This window comes from Saccopteryx leptura, chromosome 4, assembly GCF_036850995.1.
Source record: "Saccopteryx leptura isolate mSacLep1 chromosome 4, mSacLep1_pri_phased_curated, whole genome shotgun sequence".
NCBI classification, from domain to species: domain Eukaryota; kingdom Metazoa; phylum Chordata; class Mammalia; order Chiroptera; family Emballonuridae; genus Saccopteryx; species Saccopteryx leptura.
In genome coordinates, this window is record NC_089506.1 from 135679958 (window position 1) to 135702499 (window position 22542).

A 22542-nucleotide genomic window follows, 5' to 3' on the forward strand; every position below is an offset into this window, starting at 1 on the left:
ATCAAAGGTGAAAGAAGTATCAAGTTGGCAAGGTAGCCTTGGGTCATTTTCAGAGACAGTCATTGTCACCACTTTCGTTCCTTTCCACCTGGGAGTTAAAGTGAAGTAAATAATTTAAAATGTGTATTTGCCTATCTTTTTTATTCCGGAAAAGCCAGGTACTATTAGTAGCTTAAATGGCAATGTAGTTGCCAGGCTAGTATCATGGTGAACCAAAGACTGAGTATGAATTATTTTTAAAATGGTTATATTTCAACTAATAGATTTTTTTCTGTATCACAAACATGTTGTATAAGTGGAAGTGGGCCAGTAATTATTTGGTGTTAATTGGCATAAGATCAAAACCAGGGCGTGTGTGTGGTCTTGTCAGGAGAAAGACTTCAGAAACACGTTAGTGGTGTAGGTGATCTAACAGTAAAAGTTCTTTTCTCTTTAGCTTTTTTTTTTTCTTTTTTAATTTATTTTTTTTTTGTATTTTTCTGAAGCTGGAAACGGGGAGAGACAGTCAGACAGACTCCTGCATGCGCCCGACCAGGATCCACCCGGCATGCCCACCAGGGGGCGACGCTCTGCCCACCAGGGGCGATGCTCTGCCCCTCCGGGGCGTCGCTCTGTTGCGACCAGAGCCACTCTAGCACCTGGGGCAGAGGCCAAGGAGCCATCCCCAGCGCCCGAGGCCATCTTTGCTCCAATGGAGCCTCGGCTGCAGGAGGGGAAGAGAGAGAGAGGAAGGAGAGGGGGAGGGGTGGAGAAGCAGATGGGCGCTTCTCCTGTGTGCCCTGGCCAGGAATCGAACCCGGGACTTCTGCACGCCAGGCCGACACTCTACCACTGAGCCAACCAGCCAGGACCTAGCTTTGAAAATTTGGTTAATAGTTGATCTTTTTTCATGATGTCTTGACTTTTGGGCCCATTATATTTGCTTTTCCTTTGACTTGAAGCCCAGGATTAGGTTCTTGATGGCTCCCTTTTAATCTGACTGTTTTTATACCTGAGTTCTTTCATTTGGCTTTTATGTGTTGAGATGCTTCTTACCCATTTGGGTAGTTAGTGAGTTCTTTTCATGCTCACTGGTCCCAGGAGTTTTTTTTTCCAAAAAATGAAATTAGTTCCTGTTACAGTTTTATTAACTTAAAATAATGTTTGTTTGATAACCAATTTATGGAAACAAGAAGAACATACATTTGCCTTTTTCAATGTTGCCTTACACATTTTTAAAATAAATCGATCATACTCTGGATGGTCAGGAGGCACAAAGACATACATGACTATTCGTACTACTCAAAGGGTTAAATTTTTGTTTTTAAGCAGGGAAGATAATAACCTTTTAATTTAAGTTTTAGTAAGTCAAGTTTTTGGTGTAATCTTGGATCTGTGAAACATCCAGACTTTGTTAATACATGAGCAGAGCCTGAAAGTTAATAAAACTGATTTGGAGAAAGAACTTGTCAGCCATTTTTGCGTGGCCTTGTGTGAATTAAAACAATGGATTGATTGACTAAATATTTCACTTTTAGAGGACAGTTTGATGGCATTAATTTGGCACTGCTGCCTTTTTAATAGAAAATTCTCAATAATTATGGTTTTATTGATCCCTTTTTTTAAAAATCTGAGCTTTTGATTAACTAATGACTATTTTAGCCTGAGATAAATTCTATCTTGAGCTGTAATCCTCCTGCAGATACTACATAGAAACAGGGACTGCTCAGAATCCCTGTCTTGGTCACGGCTGTTTTCTTGGGCTTGCTGCTCAGTCCCAGCCTGGATGTGCTGTCTTTGTGTGCCATGAAAATCCCATTCTTGCTGTTGGTTTTTGTACTTAGCACTGAATCTGCTTGCCCCCTGTGCCTTCAGAGGCTCTTTTGGTCATTTTCTGAACTATAGAGTTAGTAGCATTCTCCCTTAGATCTGGCTCAGGGAAAAATTTTTTCTGGAAATTAAATTCTCATTTGAAGCTGTGATCTGGTTCATGCTTTACACTTTTGATTGAAGTTAGCCATTATAATTTGAGAACACTGACATATTTAAAGATCATTTCATCATATATTACTGGCACCAGTTCATGGGAAACTGCTAGCAAGACTCAGTCTGTTTTTTTTCTGAATGAGACGAAGCCAAAATATTTTAATAACAATGAAGTCTATGCTTATTCTGTAAGTGGTCTGCTATGGTACAGAACTCTGGGACATTCTCAATCACCGGATATTTCATCTTAGTTCTCTTGGTCATATCTGTCCATCATGCTTGTGTTAGTTGCAGACATTAAGACAAGCAAAAACACTGACCCTGTTGATTGTGGTCCCTTAGGGCTCATAGGCTGAAAAAACAATGCCCGCAGCACTTTGTCTTCATGTTTCTTTTACTGGAACACCGACCAAGTCAAGTCCTGGCAGTGAGAAGGTAGTCATGGCCTGAAATTGGATCCAGGTGTACCTCTTCCAAGGCTCTTCCCATTCTGACCCAAGCATAAAACCTGAAGGACCTGGTCTGTGACAGCTGGAAGAGAGGGGAAGATATTCTGGAGAAGGTATTCTGGAAGGTGGAGGGTAGTCTTCAAAGGACTTTGTGACTGCCTGAGTATAGGCAGTGTTAGACCTACGTGGCCTCTAACACGTCTCTCAGGTCCCTAGCTTGGATGTTGCTACTCACTGGGAGGAGAAATAATGAGTGAGAGCAGGTTTATGAAGCAGAGATGATGAGCCCTGGCCAGGAGGGGCTTGTGCAGAGAATTGGAAGGTATGATCACATGGAAGCAGCAGGGGCAGCCGTGTGATGCTGATGGACCTTCCTGTCCCTTGGTGTGTAAGGTATGAGTGAATGAACATCGGTGGCTACTAAGGAAGTAAGGTGTGTCCTGAGGGGAGAGCTGCTTTGGGTTTCTACCAAGGTTGTTGAGGGAAGGCTCATGAAAAGTTGGAGATGTAGAGAATATTGTGCCCGGGTTATGACTTCTGTATTTGAGACCGTCCCTTTAGAGACTGTCTTTCTCCTGCTTTCCCATTTTTCCAACTGCCGCTGCTCTATCCCCCACCTCGGCTTCCCTCCTCCCCTCAGTGTGTGTCTGTGGCAGGGGGTCTTGGCTTGCCTCTGTTGGGGGGGATTCTCTGGGGAAAAAGGGTTTGGGCACATGCTCCCATCCCCATAATGCCCACAGCAGATTTAGTTTAGCAAGGGTTGACAAAGCTTTTTCCTTCACCCTGTCAGTCTAGAACTTGATGAGCAGGGAGACTTAATCCTCCAGTCAAGTCTTTCAGTGAAGCCTTGTCCTCTCCTTCACCAAAGACAGTTCTAACTCAGCCTCTTGGATGTTTTTATCTCTAGTCCTTTTGATTACCTGTGCCCGAGGCAGCCTGTTACTCTCTCTCTCTTCCTCCCTCCCCCATCACCCCCCCCCCCCACACACACACCATGGTAATTGTACCAAATACCTAATGCTTGTAACCTCATTCTTTTCTCTTAAGTAGAGGCTTAATTTAGAGAAAAATGTCTAGTATAAAATTTGTCCAACACTAAGGCCTGCTGTATATATCATATCCCCATAAAATCTGCACTTTATGGAACGTGCACAGAGGAATGCCTCACAAATCGGAAAAGAGTGATTACATAGAAAAGCTGAAAATGCTTCGTCTATCACAGCAGAACCACAGGGCTGGAAAATCAGAAACAGTTGTTGAGATGATAGCCTACAGCAATTCCAAAGCCATATTTTGTATTCTTCTTGTAATAGCAAGACTGTCACTACTATAAAGCTGAAAGTGTGGAGTCTGTTTATTTGAGATTATTAGATTGTTTTACTAAGAACTTCTGCCAGGGCTTTGCCTTGAGATTTTCCACAATGAAAGAGAATTCAACATTTTCTTTCTGGAGATCCTCAGTGCAACACGAAAGAAAAGGGTGAGATGTTTGTGACCTATGAAAGACTTCACAGGGTGGTAGAACTTGTGTTCTATAGGGAAAAAGATGGGCTTGAATTTTCTTGTTTTCAGCCCTTTGTTAGCACAAAGGCTGTCAGTTACCTGTCAGTTCTCTTCCCTGCTCCTCACAGTGTTTCTGCTTCAAATGCTGGTCTCCCTCCGGAAGCACCCAGCTTACACTGCAGTGCGACCCCATGTCTGCAGTCACAGAGCAGGTGCCCTGTCGTCACTTCCACATCCTCTCACCTGCAGGGGTGGGGGCACCCTCGTGACTCTTCACCTCCCCAGGAGACCCAACTCTGGCTCAAGGCAGTTATCTTCCCAAGCCTCCTCCTTGTGATTTTCTTGCTCCATTAATTGTTCCATTTTTCTTATAATTCCAGTCTGCTTCCCCCACTCTCCCAATCTGGACTTTCTTCCTGTTTTCTTTGAGTCTCTTTTAATCTTTCTCACCTTAAAACAACAAATTAAAACCCTTCTCTGGCCCCACCCCTCCGCTGGCAGCGGCCTCCTGCCTTGGAGAATGGCTCTGTGTGCAGCTCCTCCTGCCTTGGAGAATGGCTCTGTGTGCAGCTCCTCCTGCCTTGGAGAAATGGTTCTGTGTGCAGCTCCTCCTGCCTTGGAGAATGGCTCTGTGTGCAGCTCCCGCTCTTTTCAGCCCTTTGTGGTGGGTTTCTGTCCCCAGCCCATGGAAACTCTGGTCACCTGAGTCAACAATGTCTTTCCGAAGCTTTTCCTTCCTTATATATCTTCAGCTTTCTGTTTATAATTTAGAACTTACTTTTCAATTACACAAGTAATCCATAAATGCACTTTCTTTTCTTTAGAAAAAGAAAGTGAACAATGTAAAAGTCTATAGCATCAAAAGCTGTGGCTTTCATTCATAGTCTACCCTCCCGCCATTCCTCAGGCTCACTTATTCCTGAAGGTCTGTATAGCTAGCAACCTGGTGTTTAGTTTTTCTGTACTATTGAATATGGATAGATAACTAGGTTGTATAATTACATACTCTTTTTATTTACTGTTTACCTTATTCTCAACATTATACACTATATGGATTTTTAAAAAATACCTCAGTGTATAGAGACCTAAATCATCTCTTAAAATTCTCTTCTCTTTTGCTTCTATGCCATCACTCACTCCTGATTCTGTTACTCCTTTGATAATTCCTTCTCATCCTCTTCATGGCTCCTCTTTTTTTAAATTAATTTTATAGGGTGACATTGATAAATCAGGGTACATATGTTCAGAGACAACATCTCCAGGTTATTTTGACATTTGATTATGTTGCATATCCATCACCCAAAGTCCAATTGTCTTCCATCACCTTCTATCTGGTTTTCTTTGTGCCCCTCCCTCCTCTCCCCCCACCCTCTCCCTCTTGTTCTGTCCCTTTCTCCAGTGTGGCTGCTCTGCTGGCCTCTACTGTGTGCCCCTTCTCTCCTCCTTCGGAACCCATCCCAAGGCTTCCACCAGGTGGATAAGTCACCCTTTCTCCAGGCTTCTACTCGGCTCAGTGCCACGCTGCATGCACCATGTACTCTTTTTACTTAATAGTCACAAAAGCTCATGAAGTAGATGCTGCTATCTCCGTTGAGTCCAAGATCTTAAAAGATATAAAATAACCCCCCAGGACCACTCACTTGGTAAGTAGAACAGCTGGAATTCTCAGGCCAGGCCTGTGCATGTAACCCCCAAGATATATTGCCTCCAATATGTGTAGAAACTGACAAATTTGGAGGTACGCATTTTTTCTATATTGAACTATCAGAGTTTACTAGATACTAAGCAAGTCCAAAACCAAATTTATTTTTCCTCAAGTGGCTGCTTGTCCACTTCTTCCTACTTAGAGACTAGTTTCTCTATAGTCACTCACACCAGCAGATGTCATCCTGTACCCTCTGTCCCCACTGCTTGCATCCAGTCAGCCACCACCTATGGCTTCAATGTCTGGACTATCTCGCCTTCCTTCCTGCCCTGCAGATGGCAGCTGCCTAAGTTGTTGATCAGCCACCTCACCTGTCTCTCTTCCAAGTTTGCCTCCTAATCATCCTCCAACATATGCACTGTTTAGAATAGGGGTTTTAGTCTTTAAATTTATTCTTCTTTTTAATCTCTCCTACCAGAGATGCTTTTGTTTCCTTTCGTTGTAAAGGGGACATTTAGGAGAGGAGAGCTGGCTCTGGAGAGAGAAGAGATTAGTGGCGGTGATATAGTGTTAGAATTTCCACGAATGTGATATATAAAAAATATTAATTCAGTGGAGTGGAGCTATTGCTATAAGAGATTTTGAAAGTCAGGAAAAGTGTAAGATAGTACCACCAAAGCAGCCATGAGTCGTGACTGTTAGGGAGTCCTGGTGTAGCTCTCTCAGGGCGCTGCTGCCACTGCCGAACATTGCTTAGAGAGGAAGCGCACTGCTACCAGCCAGGACTGGATTTTCCCAATTCCTCAAGACTCTGTCATAGCCAGATATGAGGAATGCTGATTCATGAGAGTTTTCTAGATAAAATTGAGCATAATTCTGGAGCTAGTAGCAGTTTTTCTTTAGTTACCTGTTATATGACTTTTGAGTTTGGGTTTTACTATAGTTCTTATTATGTATATCTTACTAGCGCATATATCGAACATATTAGCTATATATCACTCTCTTGTTCATAAGTATGTCTTTAATCAGAGTAAGTAGGGTAAGATTCTGGTCCATCTAATCATTTTTTGCTCAGCTAATAGAATTTTTATTTTTCTTTAAGCATAATTAAGGCTTATGATTTTATGCTCTGCCTTTTGTCTAGATTCTTTAGGATTTTATTTGAATGTTTCCATTTATTCTGTATGTAATAGTGGTGGCTTGGTTTGATTATAAATATTAAACATGAATATTTTATATGTGTACATGTAAAATACTCATGTGTACATGTACCTCAAACTTGCCATCTGTTGGTGTTTGATGAATGAGTTGATTTTTTTTTTTTTATGATAGAGAGAGGAACAGATAGGGACAGACAGACTGGAAGGAAGGGAAAGAGATGAGAAGCATCAATTCTTCATTGTGACACCTTAGTTGTTCATTGATTGCTTTCTCATATGTACCTTGACCAGGGGGCTACAGCAGACCGAGTGACCCCTTGCTCAAGCCAGCAACTTTGGGCTCAAACTGGTGAGCTTTGCTCAAACCAGATGAGCCCGCACTCAAACCGTCGACCTTGGGGTTTCGAACCTGGGTCCTCTGCGTCCCAGTCCGACGCTCTGAGTCTATCCACTGCGCCACCTCCTGATCAGGCAAGTTGATTTATATGGCTTAATTTTATTATTTCCCTTGGTAGTGAGAAACCACCTTTTTCTGCTGGTGGACATTATATGAAATAAAAAACAAATGAAACAGAAATAATGAATAATTAGTCAAGAATTCTTAAACTTGAACATTATCTAGCAACTAGAAAGTTTAATCAGATAAAACATATATTGGAACTATAAAAGAGAAATACCAAAGCTCTGAAAATTCTTACACTGAAGGGAAGTCATACATGCATGTTCAGTGGATTTCACCCAGTTCTGGAGTAGACACTCATTTACTAGTGGAACATACAACAAAAGTTTTGTGATACAAAGTTGAGAGGCTATCCCAGTAGGATTATTTAATAATCTAGGGAGACCCAATGAAATCAATTGAACGACTTTAAAATTATGAAAAATAAAAATGTGAAGAAGAAATCATGCAAAATAAATCAAATGACTTTTTTCATTTGACAATGACTTTTCATTTGAATGAGTGTTTTGTGCCAACCCCATGTCAGATGCTGAACCAATCTTTACCCTTTTTGCCTGGATTATGGTAGAGCCTCCAGCTGATGTCCCTCACTCCACCCCTTACTTTTGCCTTTTCCCATCACAGCAGCCAGTGTGATTCTGTTAGAAAGTCAGATTTTGCCACGCCTTGATCAGAACTCTGGCATCTTATACAGAGCCCTTAATAGTTTAGAAGCCTGTCCCCTCATCTACTTTTACTATTTATTCTCCATTTATAAACTTTTAAACATTTACCTTCTGTGCTCTAAATTTAAGCTTCTGTTGATTCTGAAAATCGAAAAGCTATAAGGGGCATTTATGACGGTTATGCAAATATTATGTACCAAAGTATCAAGGCTGATGTTTCGTTCCATGGAGAATGAAAGGTAATCAGGTGCAATTGAATATTTGCTTCTTGAAGGAGAATCTTGCTTGTGTTAACTTCTCATTTCTGTCTAGCTTTCTGTGCTTTCTCTGGCTTGTATTCTTGCATTCCATGTCACTTTATGCCTTTGTTTTCTGTTTTACTTGGTTGGAAAAACTTCTTATAATTTTTCTCCTGTTGTAAGGGGTTATAGCTATTTTTGTTTGGAATTGGCACTTGGTCTATTGATTGGTTGCCTGGGGTATGAATTTAAATTAAAAATATTTTTCCTTCAATTCTCTATTGTGACTTAACATCCCAAGTTACAGATTGAAAAGTATATATGTCATCTTGAGTTTCATCTTCTTTAGATAATCTGTGATTTCTCTTTGGAAGCTTTCATAGTTTTTCTCTATCCTTAGAGCTCTGATGTTTTATCAGGATGTGTCAGGGTGTGAAATGTTTTCATGTATTCTGTCTAGATTGTCTTTTAAATTTGAACTGTGCATATTCAGTTCAGGCAAAGCTTCTTTCATTTCTTGATGATATCCTCCCCATTGCAGCCTGTGCTTTTTTCCCTTTGGAAACCCTGAGGACAGATATTAGACCTCTTGGATCTATACTCCACGTTGCTCAATTTTTCCTTCATATTTTTAGTCTCTTTGTATTTTTGTTCAGTGTTCTTAATCTCTCTAATCACCCAGCTTAGTTTTCACCCATGTCTGGTTTATTGGTCAGCATATTCATTGAACTATAAAATTTTAATAATCACTTTTTCTCCCAAGAACTTTTCTTGTTTTCTGATTACTCTTTTTCATGTAAGTCCCTTTTTGCCTTATGGCTCTGATAGCCTTCCATATTTCTCTGAAGGTAATAAACCTCTGTTTTCTGAATTAGCCTGGTATCCTCTAGTGTCTTTCTGTTTGTTCGTTTGGAGCTTATTTATTATCTATTGCAGCTTAAAATTTATTCCGCAATGCTTCAAACAATAAACAATTTCTTGTCTTTCCACAGTTTCTTTGGATCAGAAATACAGGGATGATTTAGTTGGCTTAATCTGCCTGAATTTCAGTCAAGGTGACAGCCAGGTCTGCAGTTTCATCTGAAGGCTCTACTCGGGGAGGGTCTGCTTCCAAGTTCACTCATGTCATTGTTGGCTGGATTCACTTCCTTATCAGTTGTTGGAATGAGGCCTCAGTTTCTCATCAGCTCTTGGCCAGGGCCTCTGTCAGTTTCTGTCTATGTGAACCCTCCACAGAGCAGCTCACAACGTCACACTGACTTCCTCTGAGCAAACCAGCAAAATAGTAGCAAGAGAAGGAAAGCAAGAGAGAAAGTAGAGTCTTCTTGTAAACTAATCTTGGAAGTGCCATCCCATCATTCTTGCCAAATTCTATTCTTTGTAAGTGAGTCGTGTACGTCCAGCTCATAATGATCTGCCCTTCCGGGGTGTCGCTCTGCTGCGACCAGAGCCACTCTAGCACCTGAGGCAGAGGCCAAGGAGCCATCCCCAGCGCCCGGGCCATCTCCGCTCCAACAGAGCCTCGGCTGCGGGAGGGGAAGAGAGAGACAGAGAGGAAGGAGGGGGGGGGTGTGGAGAAGCAAATGGGCGCTTCTCCTATGTGCCCTGGCCGGGAATCGAACCCGGGTCCCCCGCACGCCAGGCCGACGCTCTACCGCTGAGCGGCTGGTTTTCTTAAGTATCTAGTGAAGGAACTTGTGGATTATAACAGGTACTGGGGCTGGGTTTGCTCTGTGGTTGAATGCAGTGTCTGTGTCACATGTTGGCTTCCTTTTAGGGTGTATAGGAAGACATCAGGAAAGCATACTGGGACTCCCTCTTATAGAATTCCATACCCTTTAGTGTAAATGGGTAGAAGCTGTGACTTGCTACTAGTCCTTGACAAACATGCTGGGATAGTTTCTCCCTTGATTCAGTTTCATAATATGGCAAAGGAAAAGGGATTTTTGCAGATGTAACTACAGTCCTAAACCAGTTGATTTTGTATTAATTAAAAGAGAGATTTTCCTGGGTGGGTCAGATGACAACCCTCAAAGAGGAACTAGGATCCTCCCTGAAGTCAGAGATGCTCTGGGCTGGTCTCGAAGAAGCAAACCGCATGCATTCTAGAGCTGCCCGAAAACAAATTTTTCCAACAACCTGAATGAATTTGGTTGTGGATTCTTCTCCATCATGCCCCAGATAAGACTGCATCTTGGCTGACACCTTGATTGCAGCCCCGTGAACCCTGAGCTGAGGATCCAGCTTAAAAGAGCCCAGACTCCTGATTTATGGAAATGATGCGATAATCCAGATGTGTTGTTTGAAATCACTGAGTTTGCAGTACTTTGTTATACAGTAGAACATTAATGCAGTGTATTTTCCTCCTAGTCCCTCTCAACGCCTTTGCTTTTTCAGTTGTCCTTTGTGTCCACAGTGGGTGTCCTAAGTGAAGCTGAGCCCTGTTCTGTCTGAGTCCAGCTTCCTCCTTAGGAGCCTTCTCTAGGAAGGAGCCCTCTTTCTATAGAGAAAACAGCTGGGCTGTGACTTAGGGCATATTATTAACATCAGTTGTGCCTTTTCTTTGTTTATTTTGGGTTTGGGGAAAAGGAGGAGCCTAATTCCCTGATGTCCTGAAAGCACTTTAATGAGATGCCCTAACCCACATCTCCTTGCCTAGTGCTCTTCTTTGTGTTTGTAGAGTCTGAGCTTGAGGCTTCTCTGGCCACTCCCGGTGGGAACCTTGCTTATATGGGGCTTGGCAAGAGTAGGTTTATAGTTGTGAATATGCAAAAAAGTTTATTCTTGTATGCTTATTTATTTATTATTGTATTTATTATTGTTATTATTAACCTGTTTTGCCCACCCCTGTATGTAAGGTGTCGGCATGTATGGTTTCCTTTCATCTTCCCACCACTCTGATTCTACTTGGTTTTTCTCTTCATAGAATTTCATGTGACTTCTGGTCTCTTGATGCCATATTTTCCTGTTTATAATGCTGTAATAGTTTTATTCCTCACACAGAAAACAATTTTCATAGCCTTTCAGTGGGATCTTGGAATTGATGGATGGCTGAGGTTGGTGATGAGTCTGCATGAACTCAGCCACACATCCTGGACTGGACTTTTTCTTTTTATAAGAGAAAATAAAATACTGTTTTGTTACCTAATGCTGATCTAGTATGTTTGTAATACCTTTGACATGTATTTGTTAAAGTTGATGAGAAAGGGCAAAAATTTTTATTGTATAACTACTTTTCTATTCCTCTATTGTTACTCTCTCCCTTAAAAGTTCCCCACAGTATATTTTTGTGAGGACTCTTTTCTTTTTTCTTTTCCCTTCCTCCCACTTACAGCCTTTCTTTCTACTCCCTTAAGGTAATTTCTTAGAACATTTTCATAGAACAAGTGACTTAAAAATATTGCTGACACAGTTCAATTCCTGGCCAGGGCACACAGAAGAAGTGACCATCTGCTTCTCCCCCATCCCCCTACCCTTTCTCTTTCTCTCTCTCTTTCTTCCTCTCCCACAGCCATGGCTTGAGTGGTTCGAGCACATTGACCTGGGCATTGAGGATGGCTCTGTGGAGCCTCTGCCTCAGGCACAAAAAATAGCTTGGTTGTGAGTGGCCCCAGATGGGCAGAGCATCGGCCCCAGATGGGGTTGCCAGGTGAATCTTGATCCGGGCGCATGCAGCAGTCTGTCTCTCTATCTTCCCTCCTCTTAAAATAAAAATATTGCTGACACTGGTTCTTTCTCCTTTTTAATTTTTTTTAAAATCTTATTTTTTTATAGAGCCAGAGAGAATCAGACAGACAGGAAGGGAGAGAGATGAGGAGATGAGAAGCATCAATTCTTCGCTGTGGCACCTTAGTTGTTCATTGATTGCTTTCTCATATGTGCCTTGACCTGGGGGCTCCAGCACAGCGAGTGACTCCTGGCTCAAAACAGTGACCTTAGGCTCAAGACAGTGACCTTGGGTTTCAAGCCAGCAATCTTTGGGTTCAAGCCAGCCATCATGGGGTCATGTCTATGATCCTACACTCAGGCTGGTGAGTCCACGCTCAAGCTGTATGAGCCCGCATCCAAGCCAGCGACCTTGGGGTTTCAAACCTGGGTCCTCTGCATCCCAGTCTGATGGTCCATCCACTGCTCCTCTGCCTGGTCAGGCTTCTTTTCTTTTTTAAAAAACACTGATAGCACATATGAATCAAATGATTTCTCTGTACAATTGGGATGCTAAATGTAAGTGCTGAGGATGTTGAGTTAATGGAACTAAAATTGTGATTTTACAATTGTCTTAAGCCACTTAGTTCCAAGTAATGCAACCTATCTCAAATTAGTTTAGGTTAACAAGAGAATTTATTAGATGGAACTGCAACATCTCACAGAACCTAAGGGTAAAAATTGTATTCAGATGTCACAAGGATCTGGAACCAGAAACTAGAAAGCCGACAGGAACTCTCAGGTAGTCATTACTTTTCTGTCCAGACTTTCTGTCCCTCTTGTCTCTACTTCTCTGAACTTCTGCTATTCTTTTCTGTCTCAAAAGAGTCGCTTTGTTTTGGCACAGATGCGGCCAGATGTGGCTGTCCAAGAATGGCAACCTGACTTCCAAGTTCAGATCATCTCAGTTCAAGCATATAGCTCAGAGGCATAATCCCAGATTCTAAGGAGAAGAATCTAATTGGTTTATCTTGGGCCAGCTGTCTCTTTTTAGACCTGTTTAATGGTCCTTTGGGGAAGGTTTTGTGGTACAAATTTAGCTGCCAGGGCCCAAGTTCCCAAAGAAGAAGTAAGTGGGTAGAAGATTGGGTCAATATCTCATAACATGTCTACTGCAATATTCTTGTTTATATCCAGGGTGCTATTTCTCACTAGAGAAAATTTAGCTTGTGGTTAAGAACATGACTTGAATCCCACCCATCCATGCTGACTACTAGCTATGTGACCTCTGTGAGAATCAAATGATTTCTCTGTACAATTGGGATGCTAAAACCCGACCGCCTCAGGTTTCTGGGAGGATGAGATGAGAATATTACAGTACTCCTGTAATATTCAATAATAGTTTCAATGCACAGAAACTACTGTTACTTATTGCTGTTCTCAGACCATGTGGGAAAGACTATGTGAATGGCAGAAAATATATTTTACCACCCTGAACAGTGCAAGAAAATCTAGAGACAAATGCCACAGATCCAGATGCCACAGAATGGCAAAATTAATAAAAATCTAACAGTTTGACTTTACCACATTTGGTTGAAGGAATGGACACAGGTTAGATTGCTGGAGTTAGCACCCAAGAAATCTACACTTATTTCTAGAATGAACTTTTTGCTTCTGTTGTTTTTGGAAAGAAAGTACAAGGTAGTCAGTCAGTGGTCTCAAAATCCTAAAGAGAGCCAAGCGAGGCTGGTGGTTGCGGTCAAGTCATCATAGCTCTTTCCAGCCAGTGCCTGTGGTTGTTTCATTTCCTCTGCTTGTTGGCAAGTCTGTTCTGATTGGCTAGTGCCTTATCTGGTGAAATATTTTGAATATCATTTCTGAAAACCAAGTATGTGCCATCAATTCAAACACTTTGGTTTCTTTGTTAAAAAGTGATGTACTATTTACTTTATAAAACAATAGACTTCTTTTGAACTTTTCTCACTGATATGATAAAATTGTGGGTGGCAGCCATCCTTAAATGAGCTCTAAGTGAAAAAAATATGTAAAATGATAATGACTCAAATTTTATGTAGTTAAAAGATGCCAAATGTAAGCCAAAAGTTAATGTTTATATAAGGTTAGCCAAACAAGCTATATTTACGCCTTCTTTTTAAAATGCAGTGAGTGCATGTTTTTCTACGTGGAACTGTAGCGGAACAATATCTCAATGACTAACTGTAATTTTCTCTCAAGTTATGCAGACATTCTGATTGAGAGGGAAGTGTTAATGCAGAAGTACATTCATCTGGTTCAGATCGTAGAGACTGAAAAGATTGCAGCTAACCAGCTCCGGCATCAACTTGAAGATCAAGACACAGAAATCGAGAGGCTTAAATCAGAGGTATTTTCCAGTGGACAGATTCCTTCTCATGGTTCTGTGTCTATTGTCATCTCCTCATGATTATTTAAGGCCTGTCAGGGCAGAATTTTAATCCCAAACTTAGTTTCTCTGCTATCAACACATGCATGGCCAGGCTACTGATCTACATTAGAAATGAACTAATGTCTGTGTTAAAATGAAGTAAATATGCTTTAATAAAATATCAGGATTATAGGATATTTTTAATTGTTTGTGCTCCTGATGTCCTTCACTGATCAGATATTCAGAATTGACTATAATATTTAACTGTTTCCAGATTGACTCTTATGGTAATGGTTATTGTGAGCCTGTCATAGATTCAATTAAAGTACAAATGACAGTTAAGGAAGTACCAAAAATGAGTCCAGAATGACTTTACTTTTTCTAGATCTAAGGAGTCCAAACTTCTCCCCTCTAGAATTTTGAAAACCATATTTGAATTACAGAACAAGACATTTGTTAGGGTGCTGTTTTCCTAAAGCTGGAACCAGCACCCCTCTTCTGTTCTCCACCCCCATAGTATGGACTTCTCAGGCTCAGTAGTCCCAGGCAGTGAGGCTGATGCCAACTTAGAGCACAAGGTGGTCATAGAATCTGCAGCCATAACCATGTGTCTGGGTCCTCCTCTCTGCAAGGTCTAGATACAGAACAGTATATGTCTTACTATCCTGTCATTTCTTCTGGGAAGTGATCAATAAATTAAAGATTTGAAGAGGACTGTAGAAAATGAGTTTTTTTCCTCTTTTTGACCAGCAGTGCATTAGTATCTTCTTAGCTACTATCAGAGAGAAGAATAGTGCAGAATGAAACCTACTAATAATTGTATTCTTGTTGACAGAAACAACTCAGGCTCCTCAGCTGTGGTGACTTTCTTGTCACTTTTCTGTCATTGAGCAATGTTTTCTTCTCTGTTTCCTCACACCTTCCTCTCAGACATACTGTGTGAACCACGTGAGGGAGGGTTTCACCTCCTGCTGCCTGTGCGTATCACCTCCAGTGTGCAGAGCGTGGGCACAAGCTGGCTCCGTCTGGCCTCTGCTTGCTTCTCCCCGATAAGTTGCAGACCTTGTTCACTGTATCATTAGTGTTGTTAACTTCCCGATTCAACCCTGAAATCTGATATTGTAAAAACAACAACAGAAAACTTAACGAGCCTGCATTTTAAAAGACTATATCAGACACTGTAATTTAAAACAAAATTATTGTGTTCTTTCTTTGCTACCGTATGCTAGAGTAGATGCTTGTCTGCTCCGTGAAAGAGTAGTTTCTCCTCTTTAGGAGAAACTGCACACCAAGCGATTTTCCCAGTATTTATTTGTGTGTGTTTGTCTGTTCACTGTGTTCTATTTTAGTCTGAATGGAGACTGCAGTTAAAAACTGTCAGTATCAGGTATGTATTGCATGGTTACTTGACAGGAACCGTAATTTATTTCCTGTTTATTTTATTTTCCTACCTCCCTGACAGAACATGCAGAGATGGTTATTTGGTATTGGGAAAAAAATGTAAAGACAGGTCAGAGGGATAATTACAATTTCTTAACTTTGTTTTGCTTGCTGGTAATTTTGTGTAGGTTCTTCTGTTTGTAAGAATCTGCAACTGAGCAGTGGTCCAGTGACCCTTAGTACTGAGACCAGCTGAGAAGCCATCTGGTCTTGAGTAGCCCCTCACAGGTCACAGGACTGAGCTGGAGATATGAGAAATCCCAGGTTGTTTCCATCCTTTTTAACTTTTCTTGGCTGTCTGGGACCTACCCTAGGCCTCTGAAGTTCCCCTTTGCAGTCACCATTTCCCCAAGGAGATCTGTGTGTCTGCTGTGGGTACTTGAAAGGTCACAGGCTAATTATTCCCACAGGAGAAGCAAGAGCTTTGAGCTGAGTGTCACTGCATTTGGAGACCACACGGCATTCTAGGCAGCAGCCTTCAGGGAAGGTGGTTGACATGTCACTCAGCTCCTGAGAAGGCTGTAGCCTGGGCATCACTGGCAGTCAGGGCTGAGTTTGGGGCCAAAATTTCTCCTAACCCAGATCTCAGCTCACACTTCCACAGTCACTTCTTGTAAGTACCCTTGTTAGTAACAAAACAGTCTTAAGGTAAAGTATGTGCTTCTCCTGCCTCAGCACCAAGGCAGAGAGAGTGAATAACAAGTGAATGTTTTCCAAGGATTTCATAGCCTGTCTTGTAGGCATAACTTCCTGAGGGTTATCATGAAATGGACCTATTTTATGTTCTAGATTATTGCTCTTAATAAAACCAAGGAACGAATGCGGCCTTACCAAAGCAATCAAGAGGACGAGGACCCAGACATCAAGAAGATTAAAAAGGTAGGGCACTGAGGGACTTTGGCACAGCGACCAATTGTCCTTTCTGCAGTAATGTCTTTGCCACCCTGCCCCAGAGTTGAGAATGTCGGTGTTTCTGTTCTGATGGCGCTCAGATCTGCCCTTTGGAGTAATCCAGACACGACTACTTTTCTGTAGTAATGTCTTTGCCACCCTGCCCCAGAGGTGAGAACGTCGGTGTTTCTGTTCTAACGGCGCTCAGATTGCCCTTTGGAGTAATCCAGAAACGACTACTTTTCTGGAACAGTTTCACCTGAAACTTCTGTCCAGGACTGAGAATTACCTTTGGACTCAGTGGGAAGGACGCCAACCGGACATGAAGATAATAGTGTTCCCCAGTTGGGATAATTAAGTGCTGTTTAACCTCCTGATTTGGTTCTGCTTTTATATTTAGGAAGTATTTTTAAAATTACATTTCAAAAATATTTCTTTCAGCCATAGTCTTTAGTGTTTAGTTTTTGTGAACATGTGAGAAGATTGAGTAAATCACTACATCTGCTCAGATTTCTGGTTTATTATTGTGTCGCTCATGTTTAACATCCGCAGAATCAGCAGATCTTTCCCATCTTACTACAGTATTATTGATAACTGTGCAACTTTTGTAATTAATCAGACACTGGCACTCAGTCCAATCTACTGTGTTTGTTTTATGTCACCTAGGCTTTGAGTTCTATAATCTTAATTGTCCTCTGTAAAGCACTTACTCAGCTTTGTTAACATTATGTGAAAAGCCTCATCATTAAAATCTTTGTTCTTATTTTTTTCTTAATCCTGTTTTCCTGTGCTAAATAATTATTCCCCTTCAGTTGTAACAAAACTTTAACTAAATATTGCTCTTAAAATTTGAAATAAGAATGCTTCTTAGGACTAATTTATAAGGTTTTAATTTTTAAGAAATTAAAAAGTAAAATATCATTTCTTTCTTAGAATGTATAACTTTATAAAATGAATTTCATTTACGTTATTGTGTTATAGATTGATATTACTGCCTTTCTTGTAGTGGTATGCAGTTGCATGTAAGCAAAGTGTCAGTAGAATATAATTTTCAGTCCAGGAGTAGAAACTGGTCTGTTAGGAAGTAAGTGAACCAGATTTTGCTCAGCAGAAAGTAGCTGTCAAGTAAATAGAAAAGTTTTATTTAATACAAAATTGAATTAGTTTTATTTTTTAAAATACTCCGTGAAATAGAAGAATAATGATAAATACTTCTTACATTAATAACTTCCTGTTTCTTAGTAGAAATATTTTTGAAAATCTATTTTTAAACTTGTTAAATAAAATTTGAAATTAACTCTATTGTTTTTATGTCCCAAATCAAACTAACATCTGTGTGGAAAAAGGGTTTTACAAATGAATTAGTTTCTCTATTCTAATCTTCACAAATATTAACATAGTTTTTTAACTTCAGGAGACAAAAAATTGAAATTGGTTATAATTCACAGAAATTTACCATTAGATTTCTCAAAATAATATGCATATAATTTCTCCTTAGACAATTCTATTACAATATAGTTAATTTTTATTGTTTGGGGTAAATCAGCTGTATGAATGCCTGAAGAAAATTGATAGTATGCTGACAATATCAGTAGGCAAATGAGAGAATTTTAAGCATTGTGAAAGAAGTGTAGTTATTTAAATACATGGTAATTTAGACCCCGTGGGTGAAATAGTATGTTAAAAAAATTTTAAATGTGAGAATGTGTTGAATAAGTATACATGATATTAAAAGAATATTAGGTAGTGAAGTAATGCTTTTAATTATGTGTGGATTTGTAACCTGCTTTGTTGCTGAACCTGCTACTTAAATATAACAAATCCTAATAAATGATCATATAATCTTTTTGTATTTACAAAGGACCTCAGATATACAGTGTGTACGTAAAGTCATGGTGCACTTTTGACCGGTCACAGGAAAGCAACAAAAGACGATAGAAATATGAAGTCTGCACCAAATAAAAGGAAAACTCTCCCAGTTTCATACTTATTCAGTGCAGTTTGATGTGGGCTCACACACAGATTTTTAGGGCTCCTTAGGTAGCTATCCCATATAGCCTCTACAGACTCGTCACTGACTGATGGCCTACCAGAACGGGGTTTCTCCACCAAACTGCCAGCTTGTTCTATTGGCTAAGCTTTGTTACCTTGTTTTTCAGTTCATGAATTGAGTTTTTCATGTCTGTTTGATTTGTTTTTATAGTTTCAATTTACTTGTTTAAGTATTCTTTCTGTTCATTGAATTAATTGTTTTTTGAGCTCCCTAAATTGCCTTTCTGTGCTTTCTTGTATATCCCTGAGTATTTTTAGGATTTCAATTTTAAATTCTCTGTCATTTAACTCCAAGGTTTCAAAGCGATTGAAATTTTTTTCTATAGATTTTTCCTTATCTATCTGAGCTACATCACTGTCTTTGCTATCCTTGATATTCGATTTCTTTTTCTTTAATGGCATTTGAGAGTGGTATTGTTAATAACACTAATATGAGTTGATAAAAATTGTTTTTTGAGAAAATGCAGTGAAAAACTGAAAATTCTATTGTGTTAAGTAGAATAAAAATATGTAGACCGGAGGACCTGAGTTGGGGGGGGGGGGAGTGACAAAGAGGCAAAAAAATGAGGCAAGAACTCACAAAATGCCACAGGGATGAAATTTGGATCAAGAATAAAATAGTTTGTTTTTATGGTTGAATGAGAGAAATAGTGTAAGGGAAAAGAAAAAGAGAAAAAAGAAAAAAAATACAGTGAAAAATGAAAAGTCTATTGTATTAAGTGACACAAAAAAACTATAGAATGGAGAGCCAAAGTTGGGGGAAATGCTAAAGAAATAAAAAGCAAAGTAAAAAGCACACAAAATGCCAGGAAGAAGAAATTTGAATCCAGAATAAAATTATTTGTGGGTGATATTTGAATGAGAGAAAAAGTGAAAGAGAAAAGAAGAAACAAAAAGGGAGAGAGAAAAAAATTTGAGTTAAGTTTTTTGGAATGTAACATCAAAAAAAAAAAAAAAGAATGGAAAATGTAACACCTATGGGTAATAACGTTCAAAATGAAAAGAAAAGAAACAGAAAGAGGATAAAATGACCAAGGTGGAGGAAAAAATTTAAAAAATACAAGAAAAAAAAGGACAAAGTTATAAAGACTGTGGATTTTTCCTAGTTTTGAGAAGTTATCTTCTTCCTTTTTCCTTCTTCTCTCTCTTTTTGGCCAGTGGCACTCTACCCCAGGTTCTGCCCCTGTGGCACTCTTTAGGCAGAGATTTGCTGTTGTGTCGCTATGGTGATGACATAAACTAGGCCTCAGCCCCATTGGTAGGCGGGGCTGGTTAGTGTTTGTAGGCTCCGACAATGGGAAAGTCTGTTTTCCCAGAGCTTCTCCTCAAATCTCTCCTTCCTGAACCAGCAGCCTGGGACCCAGCTGTGAAGTTGCCCCAGCCACTGCCTGGAGAACAAGAGGCTCTAAGAGCTGCCAAATCTCTCCTCTATCCCCACTCAACACAGGATTCTATGTAAGGCTTTGACAGCCAGTGCTGCCAGCATAATCAGGCAGGGCTGGGAGCTGATTGCCTTTCTGGTGTCTTGCTATGAGCCTCCGGGCTTATCTAGTACTCCACAGGTCTGCTCCCCAGAGGCTGTCTGCAAGCTGCCTGTGTGCCCTTCCCCCACCACTTCTACAGTTCTCTTCCCCAGGAGTGTGCTGTTAGCCTGTATGGCTGGCGGATGTGCCGCGCCCAGACAGGTCCAGGTGTAGGGAAGCTGGCTTTCGTGCACTTCCTGCGCGCTGTTGTTTGGGAAGCTGGGATTATTCAGAAACTCTGGTCACAGCCCCCACAGAGGGTCACTACTGACAGTCTCCAACCTGGCCCCTCTGTCCGGGAATGCGGGCACCCACGCTTGAAATGCCAGGTTGATCCACTCGCACACTGCCCGTGCTCGCCGACCGGGATACCAGGAGTAAACAAGGCAACCACTCGCCCACCTCTGCTGGGGTCTGCTGCTGGAGTTAGCTCCATGTGGGCTGAGCTGTGGGCACACTCTCTCCTCGGCTTGAACATCTCAGCCCTAGCCCAGCTTTTTCTGCACCCCCAGCCCTTGCTTTCTCTCAGTTCCAAGTGAAAGCAGCCCTTCCTCAGGTCAGTGAAGAAAGCGAAATACTCAGTTCTCTGTCTTATTTCCTTCAGAGTGGATTTATATTCAGCCACCTTTTCACCCAATCATATCTTTGTTTGATGTATGTGTATTTCAGATGTCCTGAGATTGTTTTTCTGTCTCTAGTTGTTGAATTTGTTGAAGTTTCAGGGAGAGGTATTGGGAGCACTCCTCATGGCGCCATTTCTCTGACGTCACTTACAGTGGTTCTTTAAAAAATTAAAAATAGAACTACCATATGATCAAGCAATCCCACTTTTGGGTACACATCCAAAAGATTTGAAAGCAGAATCTTGAAGGGGAATGTGTACTCCTACGTTTATTGCAGCATTATTCACAATAGCCAAGAGGTGAAAACAACTCAAGTGTCCACTGAAAGATGAATGGATAAAAAAGTGCTGTACACATACAATGGAATATCATTCAGCTTTAAGAAGGAAGGAAATCCTGGCCCATTATACAACATAGATGAACCTTGAGGACTTTATACTAAGTGAAATAGCCAGACACAAAAAGACAGATACTGTATGATTCCACTTATATGCAGTATCTAAAGTAGTCAGATTTACAGAAACAAAAGAATTATGATTATTCACACATGAGGGAAGGGGGAAAAGAATAGTTGTTTAATGAGTATAGAGTTTCAGTTTTGCAAGATAAAAAAGTTCTAAAGACCTGTTATACAACAATGTGAATACAGCATGTGACAAAAGTAGGTTTACAGTTGGGAGTATGTGAAACACAGATTTTATTCTTGTATTGTTATTATATTGTATTGTTTTCCTCATGAACAACTCTAAACCTACTTTTGTCAACCCCCATATACGTAACTGTACACCTAAAAATGTTTATGATGGTAAAATTTATGTTATGTGTTTTTTACTACAATTTAAAACATTTTTAAAAAATATCTGATTTTTTCCCTGGGCGGTTGGCTCAGCGGTAGAGCATCGGCCTGGCATGTGGGGGACCCGGGTTCGATTCCCGGCCAGGGCATATAGGAGAAGCGCCCATTTGCTTCTCCACCCCACCACCCTCCTTCCTCTCTGTCTCTCTCTTCCCCTCCCGCAGCCAAGGCTCCATTGGAGCAAAGATGGCCCAGGCGCTGGGGATGGCTCCTTGGCCTCTGCCCCAGGCGCTAGAGTGGCTCTGGTCGCGACAGAGCGACGCCCCGGAGGGGCAGAGCATCGCCCCCTGGTGGGCAGAGCGTCGCCCCTGGTGGGCATGCTGGGTGGATCCCGGTAGGGCACATGTGGGAGTCTGTCTGACTGTCTCTCCCCGTTTCCAGCTTCAGAAAAATACAAAAAAAAAAAAAAAATCTGATTTTTTTTTATTTTTCCAAAGTGGGAAGTCGGGTGGGGGGAAAGACAGACAGACTTCCGCATAGACCTGACCGGGATCCACCCGGCATGCCCATCTGGGGCATCTGGAGCCATTCTAGCACCTGAGGTGGAGGCCATGGAGCCATCCTCAGCGCCTGGGCCAACTTTGCTCCAATGGAGCCTTGGCTGCAGGAGGGAGGGCAAAAGACAGAGAGGAAGGAGAGGGGGAAGGGTGGAGAAGCAGATAGGCACTTCTCCTGTGTGCTATGACCAGGAATCGAACCTGGGACTTCTACACGCCGGGCTGATGCTCTACCACTGAGCCAAATGACCAGGGCCTATCTGATTTTTTATTGTTAAAGAATAAACCTTTAATTCATTCCTTTCTTGACATGTTAATAATAACTAATTATGTAATATTATTATTGTCTGTTGTCCATTTAGACAGGCCTAAACACCTTAAGTTTATTAATAACTAATTATGTAATATTATTATTCTCTACTGTCCATTTAGACAGGCCTAAACACCTTAAGCTTCTGGAAGAAACCCTGTAAACCTGATAAAATTATTATTTTTTAAATCATTTTTTTCTGCTATCTAACAAAA

The 22542-nt window shown here is 40.9% G+C and overlaps 1 protein-coding gene across 5 annotated transcripts in view; it reads left to right on the plus strand.

Moving 5' to 3' along the window:
- Positions 1-22542, plus strand: part of RASGRF2 (Ras protein specific guanine nucleotide releasing factor 2) — a 267895-nt gene that overhangs the window by 106202 nt on the left and 139151 nt on the right. For all 5 annotated transcript variants that reach the window (XM_066381760.1, XM_066381761.1, XM_066381762.1 and 2 more), the window contains exons 3-4: positions 13967-14114; positions 16365-16454. In XM_066381760.1, the coding sequence (XP_066237857.1) occupies positions 13967-14114; positions 16365-16454 (238 nt within the window). The remainder of the gene's footprint in view (positions 1-13966; positions 14115-16364; positions 16455-22542) is intronic.